Source organism: Pteropus vampyrus, unplaced genomic scaffold, assembly GCF_000151845.1.
Source record: "Pteropus vampyrus isolate Shadow unplaced genomic scaffold, Pvam_2.0 Scaffold590, whole genome shotgun sequence".
NCBI classification, from domain to species: Eukaryota; Metazoa; Chordata; class Mammalia; order Chiroptera; family Pteropodidae; genus Pteropus; species Pteropus vampyrus.
Window position 1 is genome coordinate 470,863 of NW_011889371.1, and position 24,463 is coordinate 495,325.

General features: G+C 37.8%; 1 protein-coding gene across 4 annotated transcripts in view; it reads left to right on the plus strand.

The window, feature by feature from the left end:
• Positions 1-24,463, plus strand: part of KCNN2 (potassium calcium-activated channel subfamily N member 2) — a 143,157-nt gene that overhangs the window by 89,247 nt on the left and 29,447 nt on the right. For 3 of the 4 annotated variants that reach the window (XM_011384549.1, XM_011384553.1, XM_011384551.1), the window contains one exon: positions 24,122-24,263. In XM_011384549.1, the coding sequence (XP_011382851.1) occupies positions 24,122-24,263 (142 nt within the window). Of the gene's footprint in view, positions 1-8,724; positions 8,735-24,121; positions 24,264-24,463 lie in introns of all 4 variants that reach the window. The other variant, XM_011384552.1, reaches the window with a different exon arrangement.

The window sequence follows — 24,463 nt, forward strand, 5'->3', positions numbered from 1 at the left end:
ATTAATTTTTTTCCTAGTCTCTCTAAAGTGTTTCTCCATCTTATGGGAACATCTTGTTTTATTTATACGTTATTTTGTTGATTGATGTTAAAATCAGCTACTGTGTTACTTCCCAGCCTTATCGATTTCTTCATGTTCCGCAGAGCCTAGTGTTAACTTTCGTCTTGTAGATTTTGTAATCGTCAGACCCTTTGGAACTGAGGCATGTACTTATCTATCTGTGATACACATACCTGGTATATATAACTTGGGGAATTTAATATAGTAATAACAGTTGTTTTAAAATTTGTTTTCTGTTTTAACTGTGTAAGTCTTGTAGGCCTGTTCTGGCATTTTGTCGCATAATCTTCATTATTCACATATGCAAAGAATATTTGAATTATTAGGTGCTGCTTCATTGATATAATATAAGGAATATTTTCCTTCCAGAGTCAAAATAAAACTGAAGCATTAAAAGAACCATAACACAAGAATTACAAATTAGCAAATGCCTAAAATATGCATTGAGGAACTTGTCCTTTTAACATGGGGAAAGGGTTAATAATAATTTTAATTATTTTGGTAGTTTTAGAATTATTGAATCAAAACTAACAGAAAGTCCAGAGTTTTTTTTTTAATTCATTGAATTTTGTTAATTTGTTAAAGTTGATACATAGGCAATCAACAAATTTTAACATATCGCAACACAAAACAGTACAAACGTATATAAGAGCAGTGGCGTTAATAGTCTAAGTAACATATTTGTCTTACTGTTTGTCTACATGACAAAAATACGACTGTGTTAAGTTTGATTTATCCTGCTTTTGCGTTCTTATTTAAAGCAAATAGCTTCCAATACAGAAATTTCTTTAGTGACCAGGCACATAGAATTTGGACTTTTTGTAATTCATTATACAAATATTTATTGGGCTCCTACAAGGAACCAAATATTGAGCCAGTCAGTGGGATTTCAGAGGCAGTCCCACCTTGGGTTCTCAGTGACCAGGGGAAGAAATAAAAAATAAGATAATATTGCAGTTTAACACAAGTGTTGCAGTATACATGTGGTCTTGTGCCTAGGGAAAGTATGGAATATTTTTCAGATGGCATGGGCGTTGAAGATGGGGAAATGAGGTAAAGACAATTAGAAGTCAAGGGACAAAGGCAGCAGAGTTTGGCTTGCAGCTGGTGATAGGAATACATAAAAGGAAAGGTGGGTAGAGACCAAAGCGTAAATGGCCTTGAATCTTATGCTAAGGAGATAGGACTTTTATTTTAAGCAGCAAGGGGCCATCTAAAGTTATGAGACAAAGTAACCTTGTTAGATTTATATTTTACAAAGGTAACAGAACAGTGAGAAGGAGGATGTAGAGTGATAGGCCTGAGACGCCAAGACTGGGAGGCTGGTAAAACCACTGTTGCAATTAGCTGAGCCTCCATCATCTCACTCCTGTAATAAGGTGGTGGAAATGGGGATTCTTTTGCTTATTCACAAAAAATCTATTTTTCAAACATGCAATAGTCATAGTACTAAATAGCGCTGGCCATTTAGTTTTGAAAAATGCACAGCGTGCACTCCTATGGGCAGGTGGTGGTGGTAAGAGTGTCATAGGGCTAATAATCAGAGCCATGAGACCACACAGGGTGACCCACTCTCGGGAGGAGGAGGAGCGAAAGTGTTAAGATATGATATAAAGGAGGAATGCAGAGAACTAGAATCCAGGTTAAAAGGAGATTAAGGTATAAAAATAAGGGATAGCATGTGCAGAGGCCTGGAGGGATAAGAACAATGTATACCTGGTGAATTGAAAGTACTTCAGCTGGAGCTTGGAATGCAAGTTTGAGACAAGCAAGAATTAAGAATGGAAAGGCTAGCAAAGACCAGGCCAAGAAGAAATGGCTCAGTTTGGGAACATTTGAAGGTGGATGCCCCAGAGCATCATGGCTCCTTGATTTCACGGATGAGGCAGAGTTAAAGGTGACGTCTGATTTGGAACAGCTTGATGTCTGGAGATACCCTTAACAGAGGAGAGGAATATGGAGGAGGACAGCTGTGTGCTGCATAAATGGCACTAACCGGAGACAGTACTATTGGTATGTCTGAGTGCTACTCTATCATGAGCCTCCGCAGTGCCCTGTGCTTCCTCCAGCTGTCATGGTGAATACTGTACTTCCTGTCTGTCCACAGACTTGTGGGAAGCCCACTGTTCTTTTCAGCTAACCCCAGAATTGGCCCCAAATAGTTTTCTTTCTTGTACCCCACATTGCATCAAATTCAGTGTGAGTCTTCATTATCTTTGCATTATGTTCTGTTCCTAAGCCACCATATCAAGGCCACCAGGTGACCTTGCTGGGCATTCTCAAAACAAAGTTCAGATGATTCCTGAGTTGTATATGATGGAGATCACAATTCTAAAAGCGGCAGTAACATAAATATATACGTATATGTGTATATACATATATATGTCTGTATGTCTCTGTGTATATGTATATATGTATATACCTCTACATTATATATATATATACAGACATACAGACATATATATGTATATACACATATACGTGTATATATATATATATAAAAATATATATATATATATTTTGTGGGTTTGAAAGATATGCCCTGGTCAATATATAAATTGGTATCTTCCAAGTGATTGCCAGATAAGCACCTCTTATATTAATAATGTGTGTGTGTATATAAACTGAGAATCAAATAAATCCTTAATAACATAAAAATGAAAATGCCCTACAATATACCTTGTCACCATTTACTAAGAAAAAAATGCGTGGCAGTTATTTCTGACCTCCTGCTTTATTTAATTTGAGGAGTCCTTTTTTTAAAAGTGTTCAGCTGCCTTTACATCAGTGAGAGACTTTATGAAAATGTTATCTTGAGTAAAACATACAAGTTAAGAAAGAAACATGTTAATTAGATCAAACGGAGCAAACAAAAGACATTGCGGACTGCGTTACTCTTCACACTGCTTCTAAACCATTGCTGTGTAAGTTAAAGTAGCTGCATAAATAATTACATCATGGAATCATTTGTTTTGAAATAATTTTGACATATATCAAAAGACAATAAAAGATTATCTATGCACCCATTCCCATGACGTTATTTTTTTTCTGTAGCTGGTTATCAATATACATTGTAAACAGTACACAGAATTATAGCTATATGAATATCAGAGCCTGCTTCTGTCATTTTAAGATGCCAAGTGGGCAGAGTTTGAATACTGATAATGAGAGAAGTGCTCTGATGTTCAGGTTATTTGATTAGGAAAGCTGTCAACCCAAAAGGCAACTGCCCTACAATAATCTGTTTGTGGATCCCTCCTTGAGCACCAGCTGTGTCCCACGCTATGTGCAGGACTGTGGAAAGTGACTAAAGCAGGTCTGACAGGAAGAACAGAGGTGCTCTGCCTGCCTTTGGAGATTAAGGTATCCTTCATGCAGTGGTACTTGGTCTCCCTTGCTGGCCCCAGCACCTGGTACAGTCTGCCCATGAACTTGGGAAGCATTGCATGTCTGAATGAATGAATATGCACAAATTAATCAAAATCCAAGTCATTTCTTTAAAATGCTTCTTTTCTTTACCCAAGACTCATAACAACAAAATAAGCCACCAATGACGACAGAGCATAGGATATCATGCCTTAAACATGTAGTTTAAGGTCCTAGAAGTCAGAATAAACATTATGATTGAATTAAAATAGCTGTGTTATTAAGGCATGAGAATGTGAATTCTGTGGCTCTCCTGCCTCTGGTCCTTGCTGTCCATCACGACAGCCCATCACCTCATATGACTAATTTTAATTTTCAGTTGGATAAAATGCAATAAAATAAACTCAGTTCTGCTTTATTTCTAGCTACATTCCAAGTGCTCAATAGGCACATGTAACTAGGGGCTAGTGAATTAGCTGAGATATTGAACATTTTCATAATATTTGCAGAAAGTCCTTTTGGACAGTACTGTAACGTAGTTCCCATTTCCCATTCTAATTTATACGTTCTCAGGTCAGATATTTACTATAAGCTGCCTCAAAGCCTGTGTAGAAAACACACAAATACTTTATCCCCTGGGATACCTCTATGGTTACCAAGCTGTGCACATACTAACTATTAACCTGATTTGGTAGCTGGAGGTAGTGTTTGGTAGTGTTGATCCTGTTGACTTTTTACCTGCATAGCTAGCCCTTCATCATCTAAGTTCACCACACAGAGGACTCTGTGCTTTTAGATCCAGCTGTTACATTTGGCCAAAGGTTTGACTGCTATAACCCTAATTTTGTCATTTTAATGGAAGGAACTGTTTCTAGGCTTGGAAGGCTCACAATTGGTTAGTACAATTGAATAGAAATAGAATTTAAGAAGATCGTATCATTGCCATGTGGTTGTATGGAAGAGATAATTGAAAAGCATTGCTCAACTAAGCTTAAACTCATGGATTTGTTTGATTTTTGTAATTCTGATCCTCGATGGTTTTCGGTTACTTGCAAACAGCCAAAGTGCAGAGGTCATTTTCCACCGAGGCTTCCTTTTGCAGTATTCTTTTTTATTGATTCCTGAATTCTCTGTGTAGAAAAGTTAATCTCACCAAATTGGAAGCTAACATTGTGATTCTTTGTGGGGAAATGCTTGCCGTATCTGGCACTGGCAATCATTTTACCAGTGTATTTTGGTGAGTATATAGCCCACTTTACTAAGAATGCACTCTCTCTGCTTCTCCAGGTGATACACGTGCATCCAGGAAGTGTTTTTGATTACCATTTGATAATTCTAAAGCGCTAAAATATGAAAGATAATGAAAGAATTTTGAGTTTTCCGTTCTCATTTTTCTGGAGTAGTTGGAAACTAGTAGGAACTAGTGAAAATTGTGAGATCGATTTGTTCATGATGCTAGTCGATGAGGCTGATTTGTTATTTTTTTAAGTTGTTAAGCTGGCTAGAGTCAACCCTTCTTGAATGTTCATGGTTTTGTAGTGATCTTTGCCACCTTTTATTTACATGTTTTCCAAGTCTTATTTACAGGGATTTCAACTATTTACTCACTTTCATGACTTTCAGCCTTTCTTGTTACCCGACTCTCCTCTTCCCTTCACCTCTTTCCTCTTTTATTTTCTGCTTGCATAAAAGAGTTTTTTCTATGTTTAGTAAAACATATTGTTTCAATTGCACGTTGTTAATTCGATTGTTTCCTTGAAGGTGTTCTGAGGACTTTACGCGGCGGGCCTTTGGTGACGGGTTGGGTTTGAGGCAGCGCTGTTCCTGCGTGTGCTCCTCCTTCGTGAACCCAGACCTGTGCTTTAATTCAGTGCGTGACGTTTTGGCGTTGCAGTCTGTACTTTAGCTGCCCATGCTGAGTCAAGCAAGGTGCAATTAGTAGGCAGTCTAAGGCTAATTTTTAGAATTGAAGTGGGAAAATTTAACTGGTAAACCTTGAAAATGACCTTCTCAGAAAATCTGTGGTCCCTCTCCTCAGCCTTGCTGGAGTCACCTTCAGCTCAGTGTCCCTGAGAGTTCTCTCCGCACTCTTGGTTGGGTGGCTCAGTTTTCTGACTCCCGGCTTCTTTCTCTCTGGGGAATAAAATGATGACATTCAGGCATGTTTTGCTTTCCCACAAGCATAGCCTGGAACTGTGAAGTGCTGGAGGCTAAGACTTCTTGTCATCATATGTTCTCAGTAGGAATTTTCATTCGCTGCATTTCGAAAATTAAAAATTTAGAATTCATTCATGGTAATTGCCTCCTGTCGATGTGACACCTTAGAGCTGGGTTGATTTGGATCACTGGGGCATATTCCTTTTCATGTGACTGAAAGCCCTACACAGGAGCCCTGTCAAAAATTTCTCAGAAATACATAATAGATACTAGACACAGAAAAGTACCTTCCTCCTCCTCCCCCACCCCCTGAGGACGAAGTGTTAGTGCTGGTGGGAAGAAGGGCAGCTGAGGAGGCAGGAGAACAGAATGGCATACAAAGGTGGCCAGCTTTTCCTTGTTTGTCATTGGACTTATAGTTGCTGAACGTCCCTTTTTCTTCCCACTCTTCTTACTCTGTGGGTGGATGTACCCTCAGCCCGTGGTGCTTTTGCTCTGCCAAGATCGCCCCTGGCACACCGCCTTCTCTTCCTCTTTCCTTTCTTCCGGCCTTTTCGCCCTTTTACATCTTAGTGGGACTAGTCACTGTGCTCCTTGACAGCAACAACAGAATGAGAGGGAGGGTAGGCAGGAGCAAAAAGAAAAGCTGCCTGTGTTTGGAAAAGTCCTAATGTTTGCCACCTCATCTGTGTGCAAGACGGCATACTCGCAAAACTAATGACTTTTTTTTTGTCTGTTTTTACCCAAATAGAGAAAGATTTGGTCAATGGGGAATACAAAAACAGTCTTTATCTACTGCTCATGTGGCATTTGGATGGTACTTTGTTATCTCATTGCTTTGTGTAGTTGATTTGATCCTCATGTTAGAGGAGAGAGAGGCTCAGAGGTTAAGACTCACTGCTCTGGGTCACAGGGAACTAAGAGGCGGGGCGGGACCTCTGAATCCAGAGTTCTTCTCAGATTCCATCTCAGAGTAAGTAAAATAGACCCAGACTGTTACATCTTCGTGCTTGTTCAATTCCAACATGGCCTCGTTAGAAAAATCCACAAGGAATTTTTTTTTTCCTTACAGTTTTAGGAGATAAAGTCTGTTCTTTGGTCTAGAGAATCTCAGTGGGGTGAAATATGGAGATACACTGCCACGTCAGATTATGTTAGATTGGATCTAGAACGGAATCAGCATCCAGGACCTCGAGTGCACGAGAGTGCATCTCAGGAGCTGTTCCTAAAATTCCTGGTAACACCTGGGTGCAGGAGTGGCCTGGGCTTGTTCATATCCGCAGGGACTCCCATTTCCCACATGGAGCGATACCTGCCTTCTGGCTGCCCAGGAGTGTGGCTTTCACTTGAAAGTATTCCCAGCAATGTCTTCTCACAACCCTGATTCCTGCACTGGTCAAGCCAAAGTCAGCAGAGCAGCTGTGGAGATAAACTGGTGTGGCACTGCCACCTAGTGACTGCCCGCCCCACTACTCTTGTCAGCCTTCCAGAAGCAAAGTGAATCTGCTGGCTGCCACCCATGTGGAAAATCATGGTGGGTAAGCATTTAATCATGGTGGGTAAGTTAGAAGTAAGCTACTAAAACCATAGCCCACCGGGCCAGTGTAGTCAGTGCATTGCTCCCTCTGCAATCAGCAGAGCCTGGCACACATCAGATATGAAATGTATTGTTTTTGAAAAAATGACTTCTTAGTAAGGCAGTCTCTGAGTCTGCCTAAGCGTGGCTTCATCTCTGTCTCCTGGTCTTCCACCTTCCCCTTGGAGGAGCTCACAGTACGTGCAAGATGCCAGTACACAGCAGGAGCTGAAAGAATGGAGTTCGCCCCAGATAATTAAAATAACTACTAGTTGGGAAGTTAGTAAAGGAACAAGAAGGAAAGAGAAACTTGGTCAGAAATGCTAGCCCTGGTTGTAACATTGTTCTGAACGTCGATATTTCTTTGATCATCTGGGGAGTAGCAGGGGCTTGAGAATGTAATTTGTCCCAAATTCCAAGGTTTTCTAGTTTCCCCGTTCTCCAGATTTTCTGATGGTCATTGCAGAGTCCCAGCTGCCCTGAAATCTGGTTTCAGGTTCCAGTGGTTCACACTGAGGGTAGTACTGGCCTCACAGGCCATTGTGGGAATTCGTGGAGGTTTTCTTGCTCTTCCCCGGGTGGGGCCAGGGATTCTCTTCATTCTGTCCTGCACGGGACACTCCCATTCAACAAAGAATTGTTCTTCATCCCTCTTGTCCTTGGACAGACCTACTGGATATTCTGTGTACAAAAATCCTGTTTATAATGTTCTTAGTTTTGACCTAAATCCATTTTAAATATAAATAAAATATTTTGCTCAGTTGTAACATACACTTGATTTTTACATGTTGCTATAGTGTGTAAATTATGGGAAGATTATCAGTTGTTTTATTTGGAAGTTGACCAAAAGTTTTTCCCATCTCAGAAGATCAAATCAGCTATGACAGTGCCCTTGTTCCATGTGAACTGCCAGACAACACACTTTCACCAACATTCATCACACTTTCATCAGTGCTACACATAGGTGCAAAGAACTGACTGCTTCTTATGTCTTCCAGGTTAGCCTTGCCTAAGTATTCAGATATTGAAATACATGACTTATTGTAAATTACTTCTATTTTACTTATTCATATTACAGTTAGGATATTATATTGATTTTCTTTTATAAATCATGTATACAAATAAGTCATATTACCTGAATTTCATTTCAAGATATTAAAAGAGGGCATTTGGTCAGCTAGGACTGAGAGCCACAGCTTAAATGGAATTCTCCATTCAGGGAAATCTCTCGTGATGGATACGTACTCCCTGGGTCTTTCTCCATCTTCACTTTTAGGAATCAAACTTATTATCACGACTCTTTTACCTTGAAGTTCTCTGCTACAGCTGGACACATTTCACTAAACCCCAATAGCAAAGAGAGCCTAAATACTGACAAGTCTTTTCATGTCTATTTTGAGTATGTTAATGGGATACCATTGTGTTTTTATAGATTTTTTTGTTTGTTTTTAAGATTTTTTTTATTTATCTTTACAGCTGACATACAATATTTTTAGTTTCAGTTGTACCAAATAGTGACTAGACGTTTATATAACTTATGAAGTGATCACTCCCTATAAGTCTAGTACCCACCTGGTACTATACATGGTTATTACGGTATTATTGACTATATTCCCTATGCTGTACTTCACATTCCTGTGACTATTTTATAACTACCAATTTGTACTTCTTTATCCCTTCACCTTTTCCACACATCCTCCCAACACCCCTTCTGTCTGGTAACCATCATCAGTTTGTTCTCTATATCTATGAGTCTGTTTCTGTTTTATTTTGTTGTTGTTGTTGTTTTTGGGGGAGGGGATTTCACATATAAGTGAAATCATATGGTATTTGTCTTTGTCTGATTATTTCACTTAGCATAATACCTTCTAGGTCCATCCATGTTGTTGCAAATGGCAAGATTCCATTCTTTTTATGGCTGAGTGATATCTAATTTTATATACGTACCACCTATTCTTTATTCATCTATTGATGGACACAGGTTGCTTCCATATCTTGGCTATAATAAATAATGCTGCAATGCACATATGGGTGCATATGTCTTTTTGAATTAATGTTTTGGATTTCTTCAGATAAATACCCAGAAATAGAATTACTCAGTCATATAGTAGTTCTATTTTTAATATTTTGAAGAACCTCTACACTGTTTTCCACAGTGGCTGCACCAATTTACAATCCCATCAACAGTTCATGAGAATTCCTTTTCTCTACATCTTTGCCAACACTTGTTGTTTGTTGATTTATTGATTATAGCCATTCTGACAGATAAGAGGTGATATTCCATTGTGGTTTTAGTTTGCATTTCCCTGCTGATTAATGACACTGAGCATCTTTATCTATTGGCCATCTGTGTGTCCTCCTTGGGAAAATGCGTATTCATATCCTATACCCATTTTTTAATCAGATTGCTTACTTTTTTGGTGTTAAGTTATAGGAGTTCTTTACATATTTGGACATTAACCCCTTATCAGATGTATCATTGACGAATATCTCCTCCCGTTCAGTAGGTTGTCTTTTCATTTTGTTGATGGTTTCTTTCACTGTGCAAAAACTCTTTAGTTTGATGTAGTCCCATTTGTTTATTTTATTTTATTTTATTTTATTTGCTTCCCTTGCCTGAGGAGACATATCTAAAAATATATTACTAAGAGTGATGTCAAAGAGTTTACTGCCTATGTTTTCTTCTAGGACTTCTATGGTTTCAGGTCTTACATTTAAATCTTTAATCCATTTTGAATTTATTGTTTATGGTGTAAGAAAATGATTGAGTTTCATTGTTTTTTATGTCTGTCCAGTTTTCCCAGCACCATTATTGAATAAGCTGTCTTTACCCCATTGTAATATTCTTGCTCCTTTTGTCAGATTAATATATGGGTGCGTGTTTATTTCTCAGCTCTCTATTTTGTTGCATTGATCTATGTGTCTATGTTTGTGCCTGTACTGTGCTGTTTTGATTACTGTAGACTTGTATATAGTTCAGTATCAGTTAGCATGATACCTCCAACTTTGTTCTTAATTCTCAAGATTGCTTTGGCTATTTGGGGTCTTTTATGGCTCCATATAAATTTTAGGATTATTTGTTTTAGCTCTCTGAAAAATGCCATTGTAGTTATATAGAGATTTCATTGATTCTGTAGTTGCTTTGGGTAGTATAAACATTTTAACAATGTTAATTCTTTTTTATATGTGAGGCTGGTATGTCCTTACACTTATTTGTGTCTTCTTCAATTTCTTCAGTGTCTTATAGTTTTCCTAGTACAGGTCTTTTACCTCTTTGGTTAAATTTAACCTATTTATTTAATCTAAAACTTATTTAACCTAAAATACCTATTCTTGGGTACTTTATTATTTTTTGTTGCCATTGTATATAGTTTTCTTAATTTCTCTTTCTCAGTGTTTGTAATTGGTGTCTAAAACTACAACTGATTTCTGAATATTTATTTTGTATTTTGCTACTTCACCGAATTAATTTATTAGTTCCAGTAGTTTTTGGTGGATTCTTTAAGGTTCTCTCTATATAGTATCATGTTATTTACAAATAATGACTGCTTTACTTCTTTACAATCTGGATGATTTTTATTGCTTTTTCATGTCTGATTGCTGTGGTTAGGACTTCCAATACTATGTTGAAAAACAGTGATGAAAGAGGACATCTTGGTCTTGTTCCTGATTTTAATGAAAAAGCTTTCAGCTTTTCTTCAGCTATTATGATAGCTATGGGTTTGTCAAAAATGCCTTTATCCTGTTGAGGTATGTTTCCCCCATCCCCACTTTGCTGAGAATTTTTATCATAATAGATGCTGGATTTTGTCAAATGCTATTTTGCATCTATTAATTGATCATATGACTTTTATTCTTCATTTTGTTTGTGTTGTATAACATTAATTGATTTTTGGATATTGAACCAGCTTTGCATCTCTAAAATAAATCTCACATGATCATAATGTATGATGTTTTTAATGTGTTGCTGAATTTGGTTTGCTAGTGTTTTGTTGAATATTTTTTTTATCTGTGTGCATCAGGAATATTGACCTGTAATTTTCTATTTTTGTAGTGTCTTTGTCTGGTTTTGGTATCAGGGTAATACTGGCCTACTAAAATGAATTTGAGAACCTTCTCTCCTCTTCAGTTTTTTGGAATAGTTTGAGAAGGATAAATTTTAATTCTTTTTTGAATGTTAGGTAGAATTCATCTGTGAAGCCATAGGGTCCAGGACATTGTTGGGAGTTTTTTGATTACTGATTCAATTTCGTTAGCAGTTATTGGTCTGTTCACATTTTGTTTCTTCCTGATTCAGCTTTGGAAGATTGTATGTTTCTAGGAATTTATTCATTTATTCCAGATTGTTCAATTTGTTGGCATTTAATCGTTTGTAGTATTTCCTTATAATCCTTTGTATTTCTGTGATGTCAATTGTGGCTTCTTTTTCATTTCTAATTTACTTAGGCCTTCTTTTTTTCTTGATGAGTCTGGTTAAAGGTTTATAAATATTTTTTTCCTTTCAAGAACCAGCTCTTGGTTTCATTGATCTTTCCTATTGCTTTTTAGACTCTAATACATTTCTGTTCTGATCTTTCTTATTTCCTTCCTTCTACTCATTTTGGTCTTGGTTCTTCCTTTTCTAGGTTCTTTAAGTTTAAGGTTAGGTTGTTTATTTGAGGTTTTCTTGTTTCTTATGGTAGGCCTGCATTGCTAAAAATTTCTTTTTTAGAACTACTTTGGCTGTGTCCCATAGATTTGGGGTCATTGGGTTTTCATTTTCATTTATCTCAAGGTATCCTTTGATTTCTTTATCTTGTTATTAACCCATTCATTGCTTGGTAGCATGTTATTTAGCCTCCATGAGTTGGTATGTTTTCAGTTTTCTTGTGATTTATTTCTAGTTTCATATCACTGTGATTGGAGAAGATGCTTTATATGATTTCAGTCTTCATAAATTTACGGAGACTTTATTTTCTGGCCTAATATGTGACCAATCCTAGAAGATGTTCAATACGCATTTAAGAAAAATGTATAATCTGCTGCTTTGTTGATTTTCTGTCTGGAGGATCTATCCATTGATGTCAATGGGTTTAAAGTACCCCCTACTATGACTGTATCACTGTCAATCTCTCCCTTTATGTTAATATTTGCTTTGTATATTTAGGTGCTCCTATTTTGGGTGTGTAGGTATTTACGAGTTATTTATTCTTATTGGAGTGATCTTTTTATCATTACTCTTTGTCTCTTGTTACAGCCCTTGTTTTAAAGTCCATTTCATCTCAAATAAATATTGCTACCCCAGTTTGTTTTCTGTTTCCATTTGCATGAAATATCTTTTTCCATCCCTTTTATTTCAGTTTGTGTGTGTCTTTCAATCCGAAGTGGGCTTCTTGTACGTAACATATGTGTAGGTCTTGTTTTTTTAATCCATTCAGCCACCCTGTATGTCTTTTGATTGGAGTATTTAGTCCATTTATATTTAAAGCATTATTGGTAGGTATATAGTTATTGCCATTTCATTAGTTGTTTTCTGATAGCTTTTGTCATTCTTCTCTGTTCCTTTCTTCTCTTGCTCTCTTCTCGTATGTTGATAACTTTCTGTAGTGTTGTGTTTGGATTCTTTTTTCTCTATTTCTTGTATATCTCTTGTAGATTTTTAGTTTGTGGTTATGATGCACTTCCTATGTACCAAGCTATTTTTATAGCAGTCTATTTTAAGTTGATGATTGCTTAGGTTCAAACACATTCTAAAATCAAAACAAATTTTTACTCACCTCTTCCACATTTCAGTTTTTGTCATTATTTCTTACTTCTTTTGTATATGTATATTTGTGTATATCCCTTAATTTACTGTTGTAATTACTCATGATCTTCCTACTTTTGTCTTTCAACCTTTACACTTTATAGTTAGTTGATCCACTGCTTTTACTATGTAAACACTTTTGTCAGTGAGAATTATTTTTATCTCATATTTTTTCTTTTTTTTTTTTTAATCTTTTTAAATGAAGACTGTTTGACATTTCTTATAATACTGGTTTAGTGGTGATGCATTTCTTTAGTTTTTTCTTATCCAGGAATCTCTCTTTTTTTTTTTTTATCTCTCATTCAATTTCAAATGATAGCCTTGCTGTGTAGAGTAATCTTGGTTGTAGGTCCTTGCTTTTCATCACTTTGAATATTTTGTGCCAGTCTCTTCCAGTTTCTGTTGGATAAATCATCTGACAGTCTTAAGGGAGCTCCCTTGTATATAATGAAGTGTTTTTCTATTGCTACTTTTAAGAGTCTCAGTCCTTAACTATTAGCATTTTAATTATGATGTGTCTTAGTGTGGGCCTCTTTGGATTTATCTTGTTTGGGACTCTGCGCTCCTGAACTTGTGTGTCTATTTTCTTTACCAGATTGTGGAGTTTGGGGGCATTTTTTTCTTCAAATATGTTTTCAATCTCTTGCTCTCTCTCTTCTCCTCCCTATGATGTGAATGTTGGTATGCTTGATGTCTCAGAGGTCTCTTAAACTATCCTCATTTTTTTTTTTTTTCTGTTCCAGTTGGGTGTATTCTGCTACTTTTTGTCTTCCAAATCGCTGATTCAATTCTCTGCTTCATCTGATCTGTTGAGTCCCTCTAACCTGTTTTTCATTATAGTTATTGTATTCTTCATTTCTGACTGGTTCTTTTTTCGTGTTTTCTATCTTTTTGTTGAAGTTATCACTGAATTTACCTATTTTTCCTCTAAGTTCATTAGCATATTTACAACCAGTATTTTGAACTCTGCATCTAGTCGATTAGTTGTCTTCATTTCATTTAGTTCTTTATCTGGAGTTGTCCTGATTTTTCATTTGGAACAAATTTCTTTGTCTTCTCATGTTGGCTGACTCCTTGTACTAGGTAGATCCGCTATGTCTCCCAGTCTTGCCAAAGTGGATTTTATGATAGATGTCCTGTAGGGCCCACTGACACAGTGTCTTTTGCAACCTGAGCTGAGTGCTCCAGAGTGTTCTTTGTGTGGTTTATGTGTGCTCTACTGTTGTTGTTAAGCCTTGATTACTGTTGGCATATCAGTGGATTGGATTGACCCTCAGGTTGACTGACTGTGAGGAATAGCAGTGAATACAGCTGATGAGCTGTTGTGTGGGGGCTGACCCTATAGAATGAGATTCACTTTAATAGGGCTCTGATGCCTGCTGAGTTCATCCTTTGGGTATGTTAATTGTGGAACTGGTCGGGTGGTACTCGCATGTAGGCTGAAGCTGACCACCAGGTGTCTTCACTCTAGGGCCTCTTAGGAGGTCCTCTGGTGCAGGCCAAGACCAGCTGCTCCCTGTGCCCAGCCTGGGACTATATGGTAGCAGGTACAAAATGATTTGCAGATGATTGCCACATGTGCTAGGCTTGGAGGCATCTGGGAGAGGCTATGCTTTAAACTGAGGTTTAAAGCATAAACTGAGGTTTAAAGCATAAACTGGCTACTACTAATGCTGGTCTTGGGGCCTTTGAGCAAAAGGTACAGGGCACACAAGGAGCCGTTGCTTTTGGGGGAGTTGGGGGCCTTTGAGAGATTTTAGGAAAGTCTTCAGGGTGAGGTGAGAAAGGTCACTTGTGTCGAAAAGTCCCTGGAAGAAGTCTGAGCCAGGCACATGAGTCGGATAAGGCAGGTTCTCAGGAAATTACCAAGGGCAGGGGGAACAGTGTTAAGTTTATGGAGAGCTCAGATTTGGCACCCATGTGTGGGGTGGGGAGAAGGCTCACCAAAAGCACAATAATGTCTGCTAGCACTTCCATCCCAGGAGAGAGCTGCCCTGACTTATGCCCCTCCAGCCCTTGCTCTGAAGCTATTCAATTAGCTCCTTGTATGTCTCTGACATTTTAGGAGCTGCTGCCCTGGTGCTGGAGCTCAGAGTGAGTGAGTTTGTGAACAACTGAGTCTGTGTGAGGTCCCTTTAAGACCTGCAGCACCTAGGTTTCCAGCAGCCCTTTGTCTCACTCAGCTACAGTCCCTGCTGGTTTTCACAGCCAGATGTTATGGGGACTTCTCTTTCTGGCATTGGGTTCCTGGGACCCCTTGCTTCTCAAGGGAGCCTCCGTAGCCTAGGTATCCCTCTTAACCGCCACACCATGGGTATGGGAATTGCCTGTTCTACATTGTTACCCCTCCTGCCAGTCTCAGTGTGGCTTTTTTATATCTTTAGTTATAGGAATTATGTTCAGCTAGTCTCCAGGTGGTTCTCAATGATGACTGTTCTGTAATTGTAATTTTGATGTGGTTGTGGAGTAGGAGCATAGTGTTTTCCTACTCCATCATCTTGACTAGAAGTCCTCTAGGTTTTAACATAAATAATTGTCAAATAATCATATAGTTATGAGATCTAAGACTATTAACTATTGATAGATAAGTCATTTCTGAACTCATTCTAACATAAGTAATCATAAATGAATAGAGAGTCAGATAATAAAACATTATTTCAGAGAAACATAATGAATATAATTCTTAAAGTTTGAAAATCTATATATATTCTATTATCCCCTTTTCCTTTAGGGACTTTCAGCTTTATTTCAAAGGAAGCTTATGTACTTAGACAGAACATATTCTCTGATGGTCTCTACCCAAAGGCCAATTTTCTCTATCCATACTGTGAATGCAAGTCTCATTAGCCAAAGTTAATACAGGAAAAGAAACCAGACACACACACACACACACACACACACACGGAGGGAGAGAGGGAGAGAGGGAGGCAAGAAGATAGAAGAAAGAAGATGGAAAATAGAAGATGAAGCAAGAAGAAGAAAAGTGTTTTTAGCTTTGACATTTCTAAATTGACAGAAGAGGAAAAAATAATTTCAAATGTGCAGTTAATGGAGCAAAATAAAATCAAAAGTACTTCAGAGTTAATAAAGAAGTACACAATGAATGAAAATTGAAACTGACTCATGCCACAATTAAAGTTGGGCTTTACGGGTGGCATTTCCCTGACTGTCTTTAGATAGTTATTGTTACTGAAGGAAGATTATATTGGGATCCCCAAGACCCAAAGCCATGTTTGTGTTTTCATGATTCAGAGACAGGGAGCAAAGTAGGAGTGCACAAAGGAGGAACTAGGAGAAAGTCACATAGATTGGGGCATTTCAAATTCTCTGGCCTGAAGAAATGTTCTGTAAATTATTTAGAGAGTAGTTTTATACATGGAATTGCAATGTTTTTTTTTAGAGCACCCTCATTCAGAGAGGTTTGTAGTAAAATGGTTGGACTTAACTAAATTTTACATTTTATTCAAATTTAAAACTATAATTTTAGGTCCCAGTGCTATCATACATTCATGTCATTACTTTCATCTGTTATATATATTTTTTCTTGACATGCCTTTAGCTCTTGTATGCGCATTTATTACAACTTGGATATTACCTTCTTATTCCCTGCAATCAATTTTCTCTCTTATTACATTTTAAACTTCTCATGAATGCTTACTAATTTTTATTCATCTGCATGTTTGCAGTGCCTCCTAAATTTCCTTTATGTATGTAGATGTTCAACTTGTTATTGAATGAGAAACAACTCCTGAAACAAAGCTAATAGATGGTTCTCAACCTTGACAACACATTAAAATTGCTTGGGGAGTTTTTTAAAATATCGCTGCCATGGCTCCACCCCCAGAGATTTTGCTTAATTGGTGGAGGATGAGGCTTTTGCATATGTATTTTTAAAGCTTCCCCTACCATTCTAATATGCAACCATAGGTGAGCACCCTTGATATGAATCAGTGGCAAATAAGGGATATATGTCACCCATCCTCTGAGCCATTGACATTCAGCACTTTTCTCCTTTGAACATGAATATGCGCCTTCACTGGATTTCTTTATGAGAATATGTGTTTTAATTCATTGAATCTCTTATTTTCTTTGCTTTTACTTTAAAAGCATATGCACATAGTTTGGGTTTGGAGGGAGATAATTTATCATACTCCTCTCACTTTTCTGGGTCTTCAATTCATAGACCTCAACATATCAGCTACATTACTCACATAAAGCAGATCTAGACAGTACCATCTGACCTGCAGCCCAGTGGGCTGCATGCCATTTTGATGATTCACCACTGATGAATCAGATAGAGTCATAGGTGCATCCTCACACCCTGGAGGAGTCACCCCTGCCCAGGTCAACTTACCACATAGAGAACCAAATACACCTGCTCTGGGGGTGCCAGCAGAGCAAAGAGAAGACCTGAGCTACAGCTATCCAGCTCTTACTGCCAGATTCAACATCCCTCCGCTTTACAAATCCAAGAGAAATAGATTACTCTCCCCTCCATGTCAATACATAGATGTTAAAACAAATAATGTTAGAGGCAACCATATGCATTGTTTAGCTGGGATCTATTTTTCCCTTCATTGAAACTTTTTAAGATCTTCTCGTCATTCCTAGCATTTTAAATTTACAGTGATCCCATTTGACATAGATCTTTTCTTATTCTGTATGCAGATACTCAAAAGAACTTTTCTTTAGAGATACCTGCCTACCATTTTTCCTACACAAAGAAATAAAAGAACGTTTTCATTTCTTCCACTTTCTATGTCCTTGTGGCAAGTCAATTTTTAGACCCTTTATATTGATTCTCTGAGAATGTATCTTTTTCATTATCCTTTCCCCCTTCTCTTCTTGTCTTTTTGTTCTACTTTTTGGGAGATTTCTGCCAATTTATATTGTAATTGTATTATTATTTTTTATTATAGTTGTGACTATAAAAAGTTTCTCTTTTTATTTTTTAATTATATTCTCTGTGGCATCCGGTTCCTGTTTTACAGATGCCATGTTTTCCTTTAGGTCTTTCATGGTATAACTTAGAGTATTTAGGAGTTCTGCCTCCTATCATTTTGCACTATCTCAAGATTCTTCTGTTTCCTCCTCCTTTTTATTTCTTTCTTTCTCTCTACTCTTCTTTTTTGTCTGTATCTTTTCTATAGAAAGTATACTGCAAACATGTGCTGATCATTTGCTTTTCTTTCATGGTCAAGAGTTGGAATTGGAAGCTTTAAAAAAAGAGAGGAGCTTACTGTCTGATAAATCACTGTAAGGTGGCTAGGTAGAAAGTTACATTTTTTATTAGGGAATCCTTGATGTTAGTACATGAATATCTTTTCTCTGAAGCTGTTCTGTTTTTCCAGAGGGAAAAAAAAATTCTTTCTCTGTATTAGTGAGTTTTAATATAGGGTTGGGGATAGGAAGTAAAAAAAGGAAACTAGGAATGCTCCTGTTCAGTTTGGAAACATGCATTTAATCCCTATGTTTTTAGCCCCAAACATCTTTCCTAACCTTAGCTGGGCCCTGGGTCAGAATCTCCAGTACATCCCCAGAGGGGGAAAAAAAAACACCTCTGTCTCCTGTTAGTTATCTGGCATTACCAGGCACACGGGCAGGTACCTAGACATCTATTATTCCATATACTTAGACATCATCAGTTCTCCTTTTTTCAGTGTTGAATCTCCAAGCTGTGAACTTTCCATGGGTTTTATGACAATTTGTGCCTTTTAATTGGAGGTATTTAGGCCATTTATATTTAATGTGGTTACAGATATGCTTGGGTAAATCTGAGATCTTACTGTTCGTTTGCTATTTGTCTCTTCCTTGTTCTTTTTTTCTATTCCTGCCTATTTTTGGACTACTTATGTTTTATTTCATTATATATCTTTTGTTGCATTATAATTTATTATTCTTTGATGTATTATTTTACTGGTTCCTTTAGGGTTTATAGCATACCAGTATACTTATGTATACTATAACTAAATTATCAATCTTATCTCCCCCTGATGTTATACCACTTAGTACAATGTATCTTCTAAAGATACCGTACCACTTTACATGTAGTTCTTCTGCTTCGACAGCCTTGGATAGTTTTACATTTATGTACTGATTAGTATTCAGCTGAATAATCAAGGATACCCTTCGGCAGATCTCTGGATATCTCTCATACAGATTTGTCCTCTCTGGTTTGGGGCCTTGTGAACTCTTGGCCCCTCTGTATTTCCATCTTGTCCCTCAACTTGGGGAGTCCTCTGGACTCCACTTGGTTTCCCTCCCTGAGCTATATCCAGAGATTCTCTTGAGGCATTAAGCTGGGGCAATTGTATGACTCACTTTGGTTGTTTACCATCCTTCAGAGATCACTATTCTTTGTTACTAGATTATCTATGTCTTGTTAACCATGTTTCAAATATTTTTTCTAGTTTTATAGTTGTTTTAAGAGGGAGTATAAATCCATCCCTTTGTTGTTTCATCATGGCTGGAAGCAGAATTTCCCTTGTGCTTTCATTTGTATCAAACTGTTTTATTTATCATTCTCTGATTTCTCCTTTTCTTTCTTTCTTGTGGGTTTATACCTCTTTTTTATAGCCTTGGTATTATTTTAGTGATATTTCAGGAGAGAAATATCAATTCAGGAAAGAGAACTGATGGAAGATTGATCACATGCATTTGAATCTTCGTAACGCTTTTCACTATATAACTAGGGCTGGCATTTGAGATCAGAGCTGACAATTGAGATGAGATGATTTGGACATTTATAATGTTAATAATAAGTTTAATAGAGAAGTATGAATGAATATAGTTTGTCAGTTGTTAACCTCCATCGTTGGATTAATTTTTTAAGTGTCAAAATACTATATAAGTTGGGATATAACATGACAAATCCAATTCATGTCATCAATGGGCAACACTCATTTCTATCCTCTTTTTTGTATCTGAACAAATGATTCTGAAGGCCCAGCATGTGGCCAAGAGCAAGTCAGTTTGAGAACAAATGTTTTATACTGTCCTACTAATTCATTCAGTAAATTCCAGCTCCCTGCTATATTCTTACAAATAACTGAATGAAGATACAGCAATGAATAAGGCATAGTTTTGGTCCTCAAATTCTTCATTGTTTAGATTCTAGAGGCAGGTTAGATGGGCAAATTATATATTACATGTTTTGTGACCCAAGTTAATATTGATCAGTGGTGCTAGAGATATCTACAAGAAGCTCCTGGGATACAAAAAAAGGACCTTTGGTCATGCTAATCAAAAGCTATGCAGAGTCTGGAAAAAGGGACCCACAAACAAATTTTCATTCTACAAATCAGAGCTAGGAAGATGGGGGAAGGTGGTTCCAGGTAGAGGGAAATGCACCTGCAGAGAAAGAGTTTTGAAAGAGATGACATACTGGCCAGCCATTAGTGTGACCAAGGGTCCTTTCACTTATGGAAGGATGCTGAGAGTGAGGCAGTATTGCTGGGCAGAGGCTGCTTCATTCAGAAAGAAGAATTCAATAATTCCCTTGGAAAGATAACCCCTGTGAATTTAAACAAACATTTTTGGGAAGCTGTCATATTTATGATCTAAGAAACAGTGCTAGACCCACAGTCATCAATGAATGAAGAAATAAATGGAAACTAAGAAAAGGATCATTTTGCTTCTTTTAAAATCTTAAAGCTAATCTCACAATCTTTAAGTCTGTGAAGCATGCAGTGCTCTAGAATAGTTCATTAAGCCTTCTCCACAAACCCTAAAGCCCTTATTTTAAGAACTTGAGATCAGGCATTCCTTGCACTAATTGCAATCTTATTTAATGTATTTTTAATTAAACAAGCCTTCATACTGATCAGAATTTGAAATTTGCCACGAGTCATTTCTTCATGTCTTTCTCAGAACAGTTCTCCTTGTGGAGAAGGTTGGAATTGTCTAAGTTTGTGAAATGAACTTCTACTATAAAAAATGTTTTCAAATTGATAACCATTTAAGTTATTAATCATTTACAATGGTATAAATCTGGCATAAATTCAAAACCTGGAAGTGTTCTAAGTGGTAATATCATAATGTTATAATTATATATTATGGTTATATATATAATATACATGATAATATCATGTTGATAAGTCTAATGTTTGTTTGAGTTGCCAAGAAAGAAATCCTGATTATTCTAATAATATCTAATGTGATATCTAATGACTATCCACTACTAAATGTGTCTGAATGTAACATAAACATTAGTATGAGTTTTTTTTGTTTGTTTGTTTGTTTTCATTCTGAGCTATTTTCAGGCAGGTTTATTACTGCATAAGCAAAAAAGATAATTTAACATTGAACCCCTAGCCCTAAAGTACCAAATCCTAGAAAGCTATTTATTTCTAATGAGGCCCTTCAATATGGGATTACAGTCCTTGACCCAATGTAATGTACATAACACATAACAAATGTTGACTGATAATTGTGGCATAACACCTGAGAGTGTTTGGCAAAGAGTCAAATGAAGATAGGAGAAATTCGTGTATTTAAAACTCATGTCTTAATTAAAGGTGAGCAACTAAAGAGGAGTCGGCTTGCCTAAATGTTCCAGTGAATGCTTTTTATTGTAATTTTCAATATCATTTATGGCTTCAAACTTCGAAAACCAAAAGTGCTACAGGAAGAGCAGATTAGAAAGACTTTCAGATCTGTGCCAAAGCTGAGATGTCCTTGTGGGCACCGGCCATGAAGGCGTCCCCTAGAGGCCTTAGTTTTTAGTATGAAATCTCAAACTCCAATTTGTGCTTGCTCTGAACTCACCCAAGGAAAACCATGTGTCCGGCAGTCGTGTTCTGGTCACTCACAGTGTAGAAATAACTTAAAGTTTTCACTCAGACACGGTCCCATTTTCTAAGTGTCTAGTGATTGAGAACACTGTTGATGTAGAGAGGGTGGGGGAATATAACTGTTTTAGCCATGTTTCAGATTGTCCATGTCTCAAAACATTAATGTAAAATGAGAACGAATGCGAGTCAAGAGCTGAGCACGTAGTGAGTGCCCAACAAATATTTCATATACATTAGAGAATTAGGGCCATCAACCCTTAAATGTATACGTCCTTTATGTAAATCATGCTTTGTTGAGAAGGAACTTCCTCTCATGATTCAGCATTGAATAGGGCATGACCTCGTTTGCCTCCTCTCTCTTGTACAGCCCACACCCACTCCAGGGAAATGTATCCCCTGTTTTAGGCAATTGTTTGATGAGGAATAGTCTAGAGAGAGCCCCCAAGATCATGAATGGGTTAGAATCCAAAGCTTATGTCTAAGGGTCTTGTTTGAAATGAAAACCACATTCTTCTGTGGAAGCCCCAATACACCGGCCTAGCAGATCCCAGAGTAGTTCACAGAGCCCGCGAGCTCATATTGTAGCTGAAGTATAGCATGGATCACATCACCCTACTCCTGTGTACGTGTTATTTAACCATGTTTCTCGGGGAAAACACACTGACCTGTCTTCCCTGAATGCTAAGAATACATCTTGACCTCCCTTATGGCAAAGACAGCCTCTTCACTCAGCCATTCTGGGCAGAGGGGACTCCATAGCTAGGCCACAGGGGCAGTTCTCTGGGGTAGAATGGTGACAGTTTCTGTCCTTTTGCCACCGGAAACTCACAGAATGCTCCTCAGCAAAAGGCCAGCTGCCCGTGCACGTGCCCTTGCCTTTTCTTTCAGAAGATACAGTAATTGCCTGCATTCTTCCTTACTACTGGGTTCCACTTTCTCTTTCCTAGACCAGAGTAACAGCAAATACTATTTTTTAGCTTCTCTTACTTTTTTGGAATAAAGAAGCTGTATCTAAAGACAGCTTGGATCCACTGATACTACAGAGGAAAGCTCTTATCCTATGAACCTTCTGAACTTTTGGTTAGAGGTGCAGGAGCCGTGGCATGAGATGGTGGGGGAGGGCACAGAATGCATGTCCACAGTATAGTCTGTTCATGGGATTAATCCTGGGGCTCAAGCCAGGGGCAACCTCCTTGCCACCACAGCTCTGGCAGCACAATGAGTCAAGTCGAAAGGCAGGACTGAGTGTGTGTAAGCCACGGGCCCATCAACATCCTTTGGAGAGCATGAAACGAGGAAAGGGAAGCCCTCCCTATTGGTATCTAAAGCTGGGAAGGAAGGGTGATCCTTAGAAGTTGGAGGAAGAGCAAGAAATGCCTCTAGTAACCAGAATCTGGTGTCTGTCAAGACCACAGGAGGACCACTTCACACCACGACTATGCAAAACATGCATCCAGAACAAGTTCTTCTAGGGTAACAACTCACATGTCTTCACTGTTGTACACAGGTGGATAGCAGTGTCCCTATGATGGGCCAGTTTACTGTTTAGAACTGCGAATTCAAGCAGAACATTATAGGGTATCTGTTTCTGATATAAACACCTTCCTCCTCACTAGAAGAACTTGACACCTCAAAGAATAATCAGGATAAACTCTATCCCTCCCCATCTTTTTGACTACAAACTCTTTGTGTACAGTTGCTAAGGCCACGAGTCTTCAATTAAGTTCTGGTTCTAGGCAGGGACTGTGTGATCAAAAGTGCAGTTTCTGTCTTCAAGGAGGTTGGCTAGTGCAGGACCTCCTGGGTAGACAGTACAATATAGTCCTGTGATGGAGAAATACACAGGGTACTGAGGGAGCAGAGGGGAGGGGCTGGGACAAGAGTAGACGGAAAGGGTCCCACTTGAATTTGTTTTGAAGGATAACTGGGAGTTGGCCCATTAGGGAAATAAAGGTTGGAAAGTGCAGTCTAAGCAAAGGAAACAGCATGGCTTCTGCTACAAAGGTGTGGAGGAAGATTGGACGGCCACATATTTTGCTGTAAGTCAGGCTTATCAGTGGGCATCAAGGAAGGATGAGTCATGACCAGGGGCCAGAGCAGGGTTCAAGGATAAATGTACATTTATCAACTTATACCAGTGAGACAAACAGTTTTCATAGTTTATAGTTTCTCTTTAGGATTGTTTTTAAAGTCGAGGAATGCCCCGATGTCTTTCAGATTGCTTAGGTGGAACCTCAATTTTATTTATAATCATGAGCTTTGAAAACCTTTAAATTAGCAGTTTATAGAAGATACTTAGTGAATTCATTAAATTGAATCAAACTGGCCTTAACAACCACACTGTAGACTGATTATAAAAGACTGGTTTTGTTTGCTGTTTTTCAGGTATCATGATCAACAGGATGTTACTAGCAACTTCCTTGGAGCAATGTGGTTGATATCAATAACTTTTCTCTCCATTGGTTATGGTGACATGGTACCTAACACATACTGTGGGAAAGGAGTCTGTTTGCTTACTGGAATTATGGTAAGTGTCTTTTTTACTTTGTCTTTTTTTTTTTATTTAAACTCAGGAAGGCCCTTAAACCATCAATCCATGTACAAAAGTCATTGTAAGCTGCTTGAGTTCCCAACAGCAAGAAAGCAGTATAAATAAATCAGTTCTGTGTTGGGAGAGAGCATCAACAGTTTTCATCTTATTCTTCTCATCACGAAGCTCCATTCAGG